Here is a 16,907-nt window from a genome sequence, read left to right as displayed (position 1 = left end):
TTACACGATTATTTTACTGGCTAAATACATGGATCCATCTTATTTATTGTACAGACAGACAGAACAGAAAATGAAAAACAAACAGAAGATGTAGACCTCACAACGTGCTGTTTGTGGTCCTAGACTTTAAGCTTGCTCTATTTCATTTATTGATAATAACTGTCAATTACACTCGTCACGTGAACTCACTGTTCAGTGTTTACTGAATATTGGCATGAAAAGTACAAGGCATTATCATTTTATTACTTTCACCAAGTCATCTAAAGAAAACACAAGAAATCCAAGGAAGTTGATTTGTTGCCCACCCCAACAACCACCAGCAAAACTACTGTTACTATGGCTACCAGTAAAACCTACTGTTACTATGGCTACCAGTTAAACCTGTTGTTACTATGGCCACCAGTAAAAATACTGTTACTATGGCTACCAGTTAAACCTACTATTACTATGGCCACCAGTAAAACCTACTGTTATTATGGCCACCAGTAAAAATACTGTTACTATGGCCACCAGTAAAACCTACTGTTACTATGGCTACCAGTTAAACCTACTGTTACTATGGAAACCAGTAAAACCTACTGTTACTATGGCCACCAGTAAAACCTACTGTTACTATGGCCACCAGTAAAAATACTGTTACTATGGCTACCAGTTAAACCTATTGTTACTATGGCCACCAGTAAAACCTTCACCATTAAACAAAGTACTCACCTTATGGAGAAACCAGGCAGCACCAGTGTAGTCGCCACCAAAGTAAACTCTTATCTTGTATATTGCACCAATGTCCCCTAAATTCACCTGTACACAAAGCAAAAGTAATTCAGTTTCAGAAGCTGAAAGATTACACACTATTCATCATATCATGTAACAAGACCATTTTTGATACCAAAGAGCAAAACGAGATGAGTTTTGAATACAAAAAATTTGGAAAACAAAAGTATTTACAAAACTTCTATAGCAATATTTGACAAGAAAATCTTGCAATAAGGTTTTACAACTAGTACTAACTGGAAATATCAAAAATTAACAAACAATTTCAGCCAAGGGATTTTTTTCAGGTAACAATAAAAAACTGTTTTGTAATAATGAACCTTGACTGTGACCTATGTTGATTACACCCACCTCCAACTTGACCACAGCACCACGTGTAAACTGGTGGTCAGCATTTAGATGTATTTGGTCAGTTTGACCATTGAGGCCATACACTACACAGTAGACCTCCTCTGTCGTAGCTCCAGAAGTTTGCTGACCACAGAACACCTGTAGTGACCACTGTCCACTTGACCTCAAAGGCTGAACATCCTTGAACCACTTTTGTGTTATCTCATTAGGACAAAGCGATGGCAGTATTTCTGAAGAGAAAGACATAGCCATAAAGCATTCAACAACCTTATCTACATCTATCTCATGGCACAAAGTTTTCCAATAAACATCTATTGGTTTTTTTACATTTATCCCAAAGAAAAAGTCAGAATTAAAATTAGAAACACTGTTGAAACAATGCTATAAAACAGTACTATATTATGAATAATTATGATCTTCACCAAAAAACAAAAATATGTAATGTATGGTATACTGTATATACCTTGGGTACTTTCCTGTAACTTTTATTATGTATGTACTTACCTGAAACTTTGAACTTGTCTGGGATCACAGCGTTGACATCAATCCAATGCTGACAGTTGAACACAATCTGAGATACTGCACTAAGACCCTCAAACACACTGACACGCTCCACAAACCAAACTTTGTCTGAAACACCACATCTCTTTATAGTCTTGGCACAGAAATTAGGAATTAAAAGACGAGGGAGGAAAAATTATATCATGTGAACTCAAAAATCATAATAACATTTAATTCAATTCTAACAATTTCGAAAAATCTTAAATTAATTTATTTGCTTGATTTTTTATTATATTTTTCATTACTAATATTATAAGGGAAATGAGGCCAAAATTAAGGCAGCATTGACCTACCTTTGCCTTTGCCCTCGAACTGAAGTTGCAATGTCTGCATTTTGCCCACAGACACTGCCTCTATAATGAACACATCCACCTGCCCTGGCCTCCACAGCTGAGAACTGTTAAAGAAAGGCTTGTCCAGGGGCCGTTTCCCAGTGTCCCCGTCACTTCCAGTCAGGGTTAGGAAGGCCTTCCCTTGGGCCACAGATACCTCAGGATAATTACCCGTCTGTATCTCAATCACGTATTGTCTGTCTGTGGAGGTCAAAGGTCATACTCAATTTGTTACTGTGAAGGAATTGATTTAATCTCATACATATTCTAAATTACTATAACTTCACAAGATTTATATTTTCACATTTGTTTGAGGCGAGAGCTGATAGTGACTTTTGAAATCTCTCAAATATTTATTTCATAAGTATTAATTCTAAGCAAGGAGTGTCAATTGATTTTTAACATATCTGGCAAGATTCATTTTACATAGTAAATCCTCAGAAACAAGTCCTTTGCAACACAATCACGAAAGTATCAATCCAAGAGACAGGTACATCCTATATCAAATGATAAATGATCTGTTCAGTCCTTACCTGGAAGAGGTATCTTTCCCTTTCTGACAATGGGAAACTCTCTTGATATCTGACCGTCATCCTCGTCCCGAGCAAACCAGCGATCCACAAATATCTCCATCTCCTCCTCTGTGTCAATGTCAGTCAGCTTGATCTGCAAGGAACATATTTGTCTCTTGTACACTAGATAGTAGGAGACACTCTCCACTGTTAGATTAATGCCTTTGAAAATGGGGGATAATATAAAAATTTCTTGATTTTTCTTTCATATACTATTAAGTCTTCATTTATAAACTTGTACCTACCCAGTCGACATGCCAGCTTGGGTTAGGGTTCTGGTTAGCATGGTCCAGCTGGATCTTTGTCAGGTCTCCTATCTCACCAAAGTCCATCTGTAGATAATGGGAAGGACATACTGTTTTTATTTACATATAGAGGAATACTAAGGTAATACTGAAATTTCCTATTTTAAAACAAATTCTGATAATATTATACCATAACTTAAGTGTGCATCTTTTTACACTTAATTTTTAATTTTATTTTGGATACAAACTATGGGTAGTTCTTTGTATAAAGCATACTTAAATTAGACATTATGGTAAATATTTCTGAATGAAAATGAAAGTTCAATATAAAAATGTATCAATAATTCAAATGATAGTATTGTGAACAAAACAGCATAACTTAGACCTCAAATTTTGACACTGACTTTGTGATCAGGGTCATTGAAATGCTATGCAATAGATCAGCTTATAGAAATAGAAAAAAGTATCATGGAACAATCTTAAGTAGTTACTGGTCCTTACATTGAACTCTGAGGTGACTCCCTCATCAAACAGCACTTCATTAGTGGTTACATTGCCGAGTGGTTGTCGGTCAGCCTTGCCCTTTGTCCCCTCGGCTGTGATGAAGACCTGGGCACGTGTACCTGATCCCGGCCGTTCACTAGTCTTTATCACAATATTATACTTCCCCTCTGAAACACAGATACACGGTTAATGTCTATTTTCAGGCCTCCCTCTTCAAATCATGTATCAATATATCCTCCATCAAAAAGAGCTATCTGAATTATATCTCACTACAACAGTAAGATTACATGTACCAGTAATACATAGAGAAACCTGTCTTTTAGAGACTATCTGAATTATATCTCACTTCAACAATAAGATTACATGTACCAGTAATACATAGAGAAATCTGTCTTTTAGAGACTATCTGGGCTTTATAAAAATTGATCCATAAACACAGGTGAATATTTGTATTAGGTTCCAATTTTTATTGTCAAAGTAGTCCTCAAATGTTTTACTGTATTAAAAGAGTCCAATGTGTGTGAACTTACTCGTTTTCTTGGCCAGGTTTTTCTGTTTGGCTGGTTTCGTGCTATCCCTGATGTCCAGAACTGGTAGGGTCCTCCAAGTTCTACCGTCACCCTCCCTCTGGTCCAACCAGCGCCTACACGGAAACACGTACAGGCTGGTCGGGGAAGGGCCATCAGTCTCCGACACTGTCACCTGATCTATGAATAAACCTGCTCCATGACCTTTGGTGTCATGGCCTATTTCTATATGAGTCAGGTTGTCAAGGGCAACAGCCTCAAACAGGAAAGTGTCCACCTGTACAAACAATGGTTGTCATGTTTAGTTATTTTATTGCAAATGCAGAATCTTTAAACTACATGTATCAATAATTCTGTCAACAATAAAGGGAACTAATTCTCAGAGTCAACCCAGCTAAAATCTGAACCTGCCCTTGCATATTTTTGGACAAGTACAAAGTACTGTTATAGTGAAAAGTTTTGTGTGGGGAAATGTTCATGTTGTGACTGTTTAAACTGACTGCAGTGTGGGTTTTTTTTTTATAATCCATATAATCTATAAATAGTTGTGTGCAAATTTTTTTGAGCTAATTTATGCAAACATTTCCACAACACAAAATGTCCACTCTGACAAGTTGGCAGATACTAACCTGGCCCCGCTGCAGTGGCTGACTGTTAGACTTGGAGTGGTACAGCAATCTTCTCCCTGTGTCTCCTTTCTTTCCAAATATGTTGATAAAAACACTAGAGTCTGTTCCAGCAGCCCAGTTCTCACCGACATATACAGTCACCTCGTAGTGGAACACTGAAACATAAACATAAATACACTATAGACACTGGAACATAAACATAATAAATACACTATAGACACTGGAACATCAACATAAAAACACTATACGCACTGGAACATCAACATACATACACTATAGACACTGGACCATAAACATACATACACTATATACACTGGAACATAAACATAAATATGCCATAGACACTGGACCATAAACATAAATACACTATAGACACTGGAACATAAATACACTATAGACACTGGAACATAAATACACCATAGACACTTGAACATAAACATAAAGACACTATAGACACTGTAACATAAACATATAAAATACACTATAGACACTGGAACATAAACATAAACACACTATAGACACTGGAACATAAACATATAAAATACACTATAGACACTTGAACATAAACATAAACACTCTATAGACACTGGAACTTATACATAAATACACCATAGACACTGAAACATATACATAAATACACCATAGACACTTGAACATCAACATAAATACACTAGACAATGGAACATATACATAAATACACTAGACACTAGAACATAAACATAAAGACACTATAGACACTGGTACATAAACATATTAAGTACACTATAGACACTGGTACATAAACATATTAACTTCCCTATCGACACTGGAACATATATATAAATACACTAGACACTGGAACACAAACATAAATACAATGTAGACACTGGAACATCAACACAAATACACTAGAGACACTGGAACATACACATAAATACACTATAGACACTGGAACATAAACATATAAAATACACCATAGACACTGGAACATATACATAAATACACCATAGACACTGGAACATAAACATAAATACACTATAGACACTGGAACATCAACATAAATACACTAGAGACACTGGAACATAAATACACTATAGACACTGGAACATAAACATATAAAATACACTATAGACACTGGAACATATACATAAATACACCATATACACTTGAACATAAACATAAATACACTATAGACACTGGAACATAAACATAAATACACTATATACACTGGAACATAAACATAAATACACTTTAGACACTGGAACATAAACATTACATAATGGAACATGAACTTTAGGCACTAAAAACTCTTGAATATAATCCTTGTACTTAAAACACTGCAACATTAGCTTTTAACACTATAAAAACCACAAATTAGAAATTACCAGTCTTATTTGTAGTCGCCTGCGCAGGAAGCTGGGAGATTACGAAGAAATAGATACACTTTTCATTTCAAGAAATAATGTTAAAAGTAAGCAATAATCATAGATTATGTTTTTGGATGGCATCATTTTGTTATATAATCTGTTATTCTGGGAAGGTTTTAAGGAACTTGCTATGGATACTCATTGTCTCAATTCCTAGTTTAATTTGTATGATTTGTCGGATGGTTTCCCATGAATAAATGAATAAACTTGTGGATTATGATGTTAAACAACTAGTGTTGTCAATAACATTTGGAATAAGACGGCATTTCAGAGGTATACACGGTGGGTCAAGTGGTAGATCGAAGCCGTCCAGTATACAGTTTTAGTGAAGTTTCTATTTATAGTAACAGTGACCTTGACCTTTGACCTTCACACCTGAAAAAAAATCCCAAGCAAGCACTTTTGGTAAGGAAGCACTGCATGAAGTTTGAGTTTGATCGGCCAAAGGAAATTCAAGTTATCGCACGAAAACCTCTGTTCGGACGCCGACGCCGACAAAGCAATACCTATGTGTCACCAGCTTTTCGCAGGCGACACTCAACATTGGTTCCCTCTTTTAAAAAAATAAACATTATGTCTTTGGTGAATTCATGACAATATAAGCATAGAAACATTTTTTTTAAATTCATATACAACTGACCAGAAGGTGGTGTTTTATTCGCTTTAACCACTGGAAACTCTCGGACTACATCAAAGTCGTCCTGGTCCCGAGCCAGCCATCTGTTACAGCCAAATACAAAGTCTTCCTGGGTTGCATTATCCTGTAGCTTCACCTTCAAAAGCATCAATGAGATAGTGATGGGTGGATAGTAGGATGTGTTACACAAAACCTTCCCGTAATGTTAAATAAGATTTTCTCAATAAATATGATTTTGTGCATTCAAAGCTGTTTAAATTTTTGGGAAATGAAACATGAACAATCGTCCAACACTAATTTGATCCTTAGAAAGCAGCATATTAAATCCTGATTTACCAATTTTTTATTAATGAGGTTTTATGCCATGTCTCTAGCTATAATACACGATTTATCCAAATTTCTTCTTCCTTGGGCCATACACTTGAAAACTCATGCCATCATGGATATAGAGTTATATAAAGTTATCTCCCCTGACTACAGGTGGCTCGGCACATGTTAATAATTACCTCACGGAGGTACCATCCCTCCCACTTAGGGGTGTCCTCCCTGACAGTACGAATCTTGTAGAGCTCTCCTATGTCTCCCACCTCTACCTGTAAACAACATTAAACACTACAGGTTAAAATGATGTTACCGGTTACCGATATAACACACAAAAAATCTTACATAAAGCACAGCTGACAAATATAACGGCGAGTCAGCTAACAGAGGTTATTGCAACTTCAATAGCAGCCTTTGAAGTGATAAGGACTTGGACGAGTAACTTCAGAAGTAGTTTTGGTAGCGATAGTGACATTGACATGTAAGTTTGGTAGTGTTATGATGAACTTGACAAGTAATATCATTATCAAAGTTGGATGTGTTGAAGACCTTGACAATTAACTTTGGTAATGGAAATGACCTTGGTTTGTAACTCCATTACAAACTTTGGCAGTGACAATAAAATTTACAAGGAACTCCATTATTAACTTCCATATCTCTTGTGTGAACCTCTTACCTCAAACTGGTCAATATTGCCTGGTTCAAACAGCTTGGCAGTTGGATTGGGGGCAAACAGTTTGATCTGGTCTGTCTTGCCATTTTCTCCATACACAACCATTGATACAGTTCCTCCATTGGAGGGCTTTGATTCCTCCCCTGTCTGTATCCACACTTTGTATTCTCCCTCTGTATGGTTTATACAAATAACATGTATATTACTTCATGTATACAGTTCCCCTGTGGGAGGACCTCATCTCAATTACATCTGACAAATGCTTTCCTTACTGAATAGTATTAAAAAATGATGTGTATGATGATGTGAAAAATTTCCAACAAGAATTTCAAAGATTAAATTAACATTTTAACATTAAAATTAACTAAAAAACATTTCATGAATGTTGTGCAAAGGTAGCAAACACATTTTCAATAGGTTATATCTGATATTTAATAATAAAACACAATATTACCAGACTTCTTGACTGGTTTCTGTGGAATTAGGTCAATTTCACATTTGCCATCATCCTGGTTCTCATCCAGCCATCTATATCATAAATATGTTATTTTTAACATTGAAGAAGGAATAAAAACTAAAAAACATCAAATATATTCAGACATATGTGAAATCTATAGCATGGTAGTCCTGAACAGTAGCAGACACAGAAAGAGAAATATTGACCCTTATCTTTAAAACCATCCTTCTTTTTACCGCTTAAATTATGTAGGTAAGAACTATCAGGCATTGACATTGAACAGTTCACCTGTTGCAGGGGAAGAAAATCTCTTCTGCATCATTCTTCTCAGCCTCCTTGACAACAACCTTGTCCAGGAACCAGCCTGGGTCATCGCCTTTGTTATTGTGACCTATTGTGATCTTCTTCAGCTCGCCAAGGGACACAGCCTCAATGTGGAACACATCCATCTAGTTACCATGGAAACAATGTTACATTTTAGTTCAAATCTTATTGTGTAATGGCTAAATGAAGAAGGTTTAAGAGTGTGGTATTTTATATATGAAGAAAACTTGTTACTAAAATGAATTATTCAAATGTAAATGCTCTTTTTTGTTCTCGTATAATCTTTCTTCCAAGAATGTTATCCAATAATACACTATTTAAACTACACATCTTTGGAATAACATACAGTGCCTTGCTGGAACACAGCTGAATCTGTAGTCTCTGACTTGACAAGTTTACGACGACCAGTATCACCTCGCTGACCATGCATGCATACAAACACATCAGCTGTGGAACCAGAGCTGAGCTGAGAACCGGTGTGTACTTGGACTGTGTAGGTTATAACTGAAAAAGGTGACAGCAGTGTGAGGCAGCACACAAATGGCCAGATGGAAAACATGCAAAACATGCACAAAACGTTCATGTACAGCACATACAGGTACTACTCATACAGATACTATACATACAGGTACAGCACATACAGGTACAACACATACAGGTACAACACATACAGGTACAGCACATACAGGTACAACATATACAGGAACAGCACATACAGATACTATACATACAGGCACAACACATACAGGTACAGCACATACAGGCACAGCACATACAGGTACAACACATTCAGGTACAGCATATACAGGTACAACTCATACAAGTACAACACATACTGATACTATACATACAGGTACAGCTCATACAGGTACAACACATACAGATGCTATACATACAGGCACAACACTTACAGGTACAGCACATACAGGTACTACTCATACAGATACTATACATACAGGTACATCACATACAGGTACAACACATACAGGTACAGCACATACAGGTACAGCACATACAGGTTTTCAAAACAGATTGTGCAGCATGCTCAAACAAATTTTACAAGTAAATCACACACATTATCTTACAGGTATGTATCTTTATACTAACAGATAAATTATACAAATCTTACAGGTATTTATCTGAAAACTTATAGATAAATCATACAAATCTTACAGACCTGTATATATTATAAATCGTACATGTAATTCATTTGACTTCATCTTGGTTAAAAATCCTTCATGAAGTTTGGAAGTAGGCGCAATGGCTGCATAAAACAAGTTTCTCCATGCTGCAATATGCACTCACGAGACAAGAAATAATAAGATGCCCCACTCCCTATCCTATACCATGCTGTATACATCACCCACGAGACAAGAAACAAGAAGATGCCCCACTCCCTATCCAATACAATGCTGAAAAGAGGCCGCCATGCTGTATACATCACCCACGAGACAAGTAGCAATAAGATGCCCCACTCCCTATCCTATAACATGCTGTATACATCACCCACGAGACAAGAAGCAGTAAGATGCCCCACTCCCTATCCAATACCATGCTGTATACATCACCCACGAGACAAGAAACAGTAAGATGCCCCACTCCCTATCCAATACAATGCTGATAAGAGGCCGCCATGCTGTATACATCACCCACGAGACAAGAAACAATAAGATGCCCCACTCCCTATCCAATACCATGCTGTATACATCACCCACGAGACAAGAAACAGTAAGATGCCCCACTCCCTATCCAATACAATGCTGTATACATCACCCACGAGACAAGAAACAATAAGATGCCCCACTCCCTATCCAATACCATGCTGAAGAAGGCCCCCATGCTGTATACAACACACCACTACAGTGAAGTACCTACCTGGCAACAGTGGCTTGCCCTTGGTCGACACAGGAATCTCCCGCCACACATCACGATCATCACGCGACCTTGACATCCACCGGTGTAAATTGAACACATGTTCCTCACTCGTCATTATGTTTATCATCTTCATCTATAAATAGAATTAGTCATGTTTTACATAAAAGTAAAATCAGTCTTTGGATACAACAGTAAGTATTACTTGCATAATACAAATAAACATGATCTTACTACACATAACATATTACCAAGTATTGATTTAAATGAAGTTACAAATGTGTCCCTTGAAAAGGAATTTTCTCATGACCAGCAAACTCTATAATGATTATGTCTACAATGAAATTGTGTTTTAAGGTTGTGGGGCAATTGTAATTAACATGTTTTACTGTACTCAAGACTGACCAGATCTTTTGAAATTTCCAAAACGTTTTCATCAATAATGCTTAGGTCTCATTGTAAACATATGGTGAGGTACTTTTTATTTATAGAAATTTATTGAGGTACTGACCGTTTGTAGGAACCAGCCAGAAGTGGTGTCTTTGTCGTCATGGCCTATCCTCAGCTTGTACAGGTCTCCCAGCTCGGGGCCTATAAACACCTACAAAAATATACAAAGTTATTATCCTGCCCCAGTTCTCATCAGGTTCTTAAATAATAAGGATTTTATTTAAAACACTACTTTTTATGTTGTGGCTCCGATTATGTGGAAGAGTTATCTCCCCTATAATAGTTAAATTACCTATAAGAAACAATTCACTCATTCTTGCGTACCTTTTAAACGTGTCAATGCAGTCATCAATAACTAAACATGTTAAAATTAAGAGATCCAAGAGAGATGCTGGGACACACTTATGAAAGATTATGGGTTATTGCTGGTATATGCCAGATATCTCATCTCTTCATTTCTCTATTCTTTTCTTGAATGAGCACATGTACAGGTACCAAGGGGATTGTGCAAACCAAGTTGCAATATTGTCTATGAGGGTTTTTTTTCTGCTGGAATTCTGATTCTCCTCAAATTGGAACATGTACAATTAGGAACAGAGGGATCAAGCATACTAAGTTTCATAATGATCCCATTGGTACTTTACAGAATGTATAGTGTTGTTAGCCTTTACATGCAATAGTCCTACACTTTACAGAATATATAGTGTTGTTAGCCTTTACATGCAATAGTCCTACACTTTACAGAATATATAGTGTTGTTAGCCTTTACATGCAATAGTCCTACACTTTACAGAATATATAGTGTTGTTAGCCTTTACATGCAATAGTCCTACACTTTACAGAATATATAGTGTTGTTAGCCTTTACATGCAATAGTCCTACACTTTACAGAATATATAGTGTTGTTAGCCTTTACATGCAATAGTCCTACACTTTACAGAATATATAGTGTTGTTAGCCTTTACATGCAATAGTCCTACACTTTACAGAATATATAGTGTTGTTAGCCTTTACATGCAATAGTCCTACACTTTACAGAATATATAGTGTTGTTAGCCTTTACATGCAATAGTCCTACACTTTACAGAATATATAGTGTTGTTAGCCTTTACATGCAATAGTCCTACACTTTACAGAATATATAGTGTTGTTAGCCTTTACATGCAATAGTCCTACACTTTACAGAATATATAGTGTTGTTAGCCTTTACATGCAATAGTCCTACACTTTACAGAATATATAGTGTTGTTAGCCTTTACATGCAATAGTCCTACACTTTACAGAATATATAGTGTTGTTAGCCTTTACATGCAATAGTCCTACACTTTACAGAATATATAGTGTTGTTAGCCTTTACATGCAATAGTCCTACACTTTACAGAATATATAGTGTTGTTAGCCTTTACATGCAATAGTCCTACACTTTACAGAATATATAGTGTTGTTAGCCTTTACATGCAATAGTCCTACACTTTACAGAATATATAGTGTTGTTAGCCTTTACATGCAATAGTCCTACACTTTACAGAATATATAGTGTTGTTAGCCTTTACATGCAATAGTCCTACACTTTACAGAATATATAGTGTTGTTAGCCTTTACATGCAATAGTCCTACACTTTACAGAATATATAGTGTTGTTAGCCTTTACATGCAATAGTCCTACACTTTACAGAATATATAGTGTTGTTAGCCTTTACATGCAATAGTCCTACACTTTACAGAATATATAGTGTTGTTAGCCTTTACATGCAATAGTCCTACACTTTACAGAATATATAGTGTTGTTAGCCTTTACATGCAATAGTCCTACACTTTACAGAATATATAGTGTTGTTAGCCTTTACATGCAATAGTCCTACACTTTACAGAATATATAGTGTTGTTAGCCTTTACATGCAATAGTCCTACACTTTACAGAATATATAGTGTTGTTAGCCTTTACATGCAATAGTCCTACACTTTACAGAATATATAGTGTTGTTAGCCTTTACATGCAATAGTCCTACACTTTACAGAATATATAGTGTTGTTAGCCTTTACATGCAATAGTCCTACACTTTACAGAATATATAGTGTTGTTAGCCTTTACATGCAATAGTCCTACACTTTACAGAATATATAGTGTTGTTAGCCTTTACATGCAATAGTCCTACACTTTACAGAATATATAGTGTTGTTAGCCTTTACATGCAATAGTCCTACACTTTACAGAATATATAGTGTTGTTAGCCTTTACATGCAATAGTCCTACACTTTACAGAATATATAGTGGTGTTAGCCTTTACATGCAATAGTCCTACACTTTACAGAATATATAGTGTTGTTAGCCTTTACATGCAATAATCCTACAAAATCTAATATTGGCCTGGTGGCTATTTTAATTGCTTTTTGATTACCACAAATTTCAATAGGCACAACCAGGAAATAAGGGGATCATGTAAACCATGTTTTGTCATGATCCCCCTCTGTAACTCTGAAATAGTAGTAACAAACTTGATATGTAAAATCTTAATTGGCTGGCAGGACAAAAGGGTATCATGCATATCAAGTCTCATCATATTCCCTTTGGTACTTTTTGAGAGAAACAAGCAATATCCATTAAAAAATTCCAGTCAACAATACTGTAACTCATCATATGATAGTTAAAATAATAATATAGGACCTGGCCATAACACCTATTTACAGGGAAAGCGTAAAAGAGTACCTTAAACTCGTCAGTGACCCCAGAATCAAAGTGAGGCTCCTCATCGTCCTGGCCAAGAGAGATAGGTCCCATGACACCACTGGTTCCGTAGACATAGAGTGACACACCGTTAGTAGTACCCATGACTGCGTCGGATCCCGTCGTAACGTACAGTCGCCAGTCTCCATCTGGATACAAAGGTTACCACTAACACCATAGCTCGGGGAAGGCACTAATTAACATTATGCAAAGCTTCTTACAGATTTTTCAAAAAAAATATTATGCATGAACTAGAACTGTTAGCCACAGACTAACTAAATATCCCCAAATTTCAGAAAAAGGGGCACAACTGCATGAACGTAGCACTCGTGTGTACCAAGATTCACAACTTCAGAGAATATCATCTATAAACAGTAATCAGAAAAAAGGGTATAATTCCCATAAAAAATAGTCAAAATCATAAATAAAAATTAAAAAATTAAAATGTTTGTCCATCTACCGACACCCCAATTCCAATACATAAGTATAACCCTCCCCCACCCCACCCATCCACACTAAATCTTTTAGTCTTTTACTAACAACCACTTATATAAACCAGCAATTTTCCACACTCTGTGTTGTTGTATTTTATAAGTAATATAGTTTCACATCTGTATCTAAAAATAACACTTAACAAGAGCAGACCCAGGTATTATTGACTTACCTCTGAATGTCTCCGGACGAATTTCTTCTTTGGTTTCCTCTTCTAAGTCTTCTATTGTCTCAGCTACACTTTCTAATGCTGCAACAGGTTTCACCTCTGAAATATACCAATGATAAATATATATCACAGTTACTGCCCTTAATAGACCAGTATTTCCTATACTAAGGTGGGCTTTATAGACAGGTATTTTCTATACTCAGGTTGGTCCTACAGACAGGTATTTTATATACCCAGGTTGGTTTTATAGACAGGTATTATCTATACTTACCTTGGTTTTATGGACAGGTATTATCTATACTTACCTTGGTTTTATGGACAGGTATTATCTATACTTACCGTTGGTTTTATGGACAGGTATTATCTATACTTACCTTTGTTTTATAGACAGGTATTATCTATACTTACCTTGGTATTATAGACAGGTATTTTCTATACTTACCTTGGTATTATAGACAGGTATTTTCTATACTCATTTGGGCTTTATAGACAAATATTTTCTATGCTCATGTGGGCTTTACAAATGTTTTTGGCAAGGAAGGTATGACATTCATATATAGACATTTATTATAATGAGATAGTTTTGATGTACATCTATTTGCTAAGAGATTAACTTTACAGACAGTTATTTGCTATACTGATATGACCATTAACTTTACAGACAGTTATTTGCTATACTGATATGACCACTCTATATAGCTAATTTTTATATATGTGTACTTAGGTGGCTTTTATAGATATTGTATTTGCTGAGCAGTGATGATCTATGAATACATGTTTTGGCTATGAGTGAAGTGGCCCTTAATATTGACAAGTTATTTTCTATGAAGAGGCAGTGTTTTCTACACAGGTGGTCTTTTATACAGGTATTTGGTACACAGGTGGTCTTTTAGACAGGTATTTGCTACACAGATGGTCTTTAAGACAGGTTTTTGCTATACAGGTGGTCTTTTAGGCAGGTATTTACTACACAGGTGGTCTTTATAGACAGGTATTTGCTTAACAGGTGGTATTTTAGACAGGTATTTGCTACAAAGGTGGTCTTTATAGACATGTACTTACAGGTAGACAAGACATTATAGGCATATTTGCTCTACAGGATTTATGGCAAAAATAAAAGGACAGCTTTTAGCGGCAGGTTTGAATGTACATGTGTTACACATAGACCCTTAGCATTTTTTTGTTCCTTTCAATCACCTTTAAAGAACAAATATTAAACTAGAAAATGTCTGTAGGACATAAATGCCCGCTGCCATGTGAAATTATTTTCAGTGTTCTATAAAAAGTTACAACCACTTTGATCTTGATACCCTGAAACATGCACACACACAAGGTACTACACTTAAAGTTGATAAGTTGATTTTAATATTAATATGTTTTTTCTGTATTTGACCAAAGTTTGACCAAAAGCCATGAAAGAATGAAGTTGCTAAGTGTTTAAATTGAATCAGTTCATGATTTTCTCTACATAGCAACAGTGACCTTGGCCTTGACCTTGGAACCCTGAAACACAACAATGTCCGAAGTATACTCATACTTGACCATTGCATAAAGTTTGACCAAAATCCATGAAAGAATGAAGTTGCTAAATGTTTAAATTGAATCAGTTGATGATTTTCTATATATTGCAAGTGTGACCTTGGCCTCGACCTTGGATCCCTGAAATACAACAATGTCCTTAGTACACTCATACTTGACCTTTGTATAAAGTTTGACCAAAGAATGAAGTTGCTAAGTGTTTACATTATATCGGGACGGGACGGGACGAGACGGGACGGGACGGACATGGGCAACACTATATGCCCCCCCCCCCCCACATTTTATGGAGGAGGCATACAAATTTAATAGATGAAACAAATTAATTTGGATTACTGTCGTATATTCCACCTCAATTCCAACACATCACTACTACCTTTGGTGCAGCGTGTCAATCAAAACTTCTCTCTATTCAATATGGTAGTGTCTAGAAATTACCTGAATAAACACTTCGGTAATAATATCAATTTAAAACCCATAAAGGTAAATAAAGGTTGTTTAAATGTGACGTAATGTTCTCAGGTAAATTGGAGGTCAGGGGGCTAGGTGATACAAGCTATCAGTCACCGGGGCATTTAACTTTGTGATACTACTGCAAATACAAGTCAATGGACTGATTTTCCAGGTTAACATAAAGCAATCAACAGCCAATATTCCTGTTCAATACAGTATGGTAGACATTCTTCACTTTTGACAAACGTAACAACTTTTACTTGAATTTTTAATTCAAATATGTAAATGATCAAATTACAAATATATCAATTAATAGTAAAAAATTATGAAAAAGTATTAAAATATAATTCTACTTTCAAGTTATCAAATATATACATTGTACCCTGATAATATTTATTTTAAATGCGAGACATACTAAAATCTAGTATACAGGGTGTGGTAGCGGTATTGAATCAGGCTGTCCTTCCAGACCCCCATTTAAACCTAGTGCTGTGTATTTACTTTAACAACCCTTCACTGCCACAGCTCCATGTCCACAGAGTCAGGCCTGATAAAGGTTTCCAGGCTATTCAAATCCACAAGCACTCTTTCTATTGCCTCTCAATACCTTATTTATATATCTCAACAATGTGTATGTATATTAGACCAGTCCTCACAAAAGACAAGCACAGCTAAAAGACATACAGGTGCCAAATAAAAGCAATCGGACTGGATACAGGTAATTGTAAGCATTCAGATCAAACTCAAACACACAACTTGTGTAAATATATCCTGCTAGGCCTGCCAGGTGTAATTTGTCAACCTGTAATGTAAGTCAGGATCAAGTCACAGAAAATAAAATAAAATAGGGCAGAATAATCATGCTGCTTACAAAGTAATGTTACAGGTGAATGCATTAGT

The 16,907-nt window shown here is 36.0% G+C and overlaps 1 protein-coding gene across 3 annotated transcripts in view; it reads right to left on the bottom strand.

Annotated features, from left to right (window-relative positions):
• LOC110463269 (lipoxygenase homology domain-containing protein 1-like) overlaps positions 1-16,907 on the bottom strand; it is an 80,651-nt gene that overhangs the window by 36,080 nt on the left and 27,664 nt on the right. For all 3 annotated transcript variants that reach the window (XM_021517718.1, XM_021517720.1, XM_021517721.1), the window contains 19 exons: positions 14,022-14,117; positions 13,340-13,506; positions 10,694-10,783; positions 10,186-10,318; positions 8,657-8,814; positions 8,275-8,435; positions 7,984-8,057; positions 7,533-7,702; positions 7,042-7,128; positions 6,539-6,671; positions 4,493-4,647; positions 3,867-4,140; positions 3,334-3,503; positions 2,833-2,919; positions 2,549-2,681; positions 1,977-2,216; positions 1,627-1,752; positions 1,123-1,352; positions 712-798 (listed from right to left, as the gene is read on the bottom strand). In XM_021517718.1, the coding sequence (XP_021373393.1) occupies positions 712-798; positions 1,123-1,352; positions 1,627-1,752; positions 1,977-2,216; positions 2,549-2,681; positions 2,833-2,919; positions 3,334-3,503; positions 3,867-4,140; positions 4,493-4,647; positions 6,539-6,671; positions 7,042-7,128; positions 7,533-7,702; positions 7,984-8,057; positions 8,275-8,435; positions 8,657-8,814; positions 10,186-10,318; positions 10,694-10,783; positions 13,340-13,506; positions 14,022-14,117 (2,771 nt within the window). The remainder of the gene's footprint in view (positions 1-711; positions 799-1,122; positions 1,353-1,626; positions 1,753-1,976; positions 2,217-2,548; positions 2,682-2,832; positions 2,920-3,333; positions 3,504-3,866; positions 4,141-4,492; positions 4,648-6,538; positions 6,672-7,041; positions 7,129-7,532; positions 7,703-7,983; positions 8,058-8,274; positions 8,436-8,656; positions 8,815-10,185; positions 10,319-10,693; positions 10,784-13,339; positions 13,507-14,021; positions 14,118-16,907) is intronic.

Source organism: Mizuhopecten yessoensis, unplaced genomic scaffold (genome assembly GCF_002113885.1).
Source record: "Mizuhopecten yessoensis strain PY_sf001 unplaced genomic scaffold, ASM211388v2 scaffold10885, whole genome shotgun sequence".
In the NCBI taxonomy this organism is placed as follows: domain Eukaryota; kingdom Metazoa; phylum Mollusca; class Bivalvia; order Pectinida; family Pectinidae; genus Mizuhopecten; species Mizuhopecten yessoensis.
The sequence above is the reverse complement of the archived record's forward strand: the minus strand, read 5'-3'. Positions and strand labels throughout refer to the sequence as shown.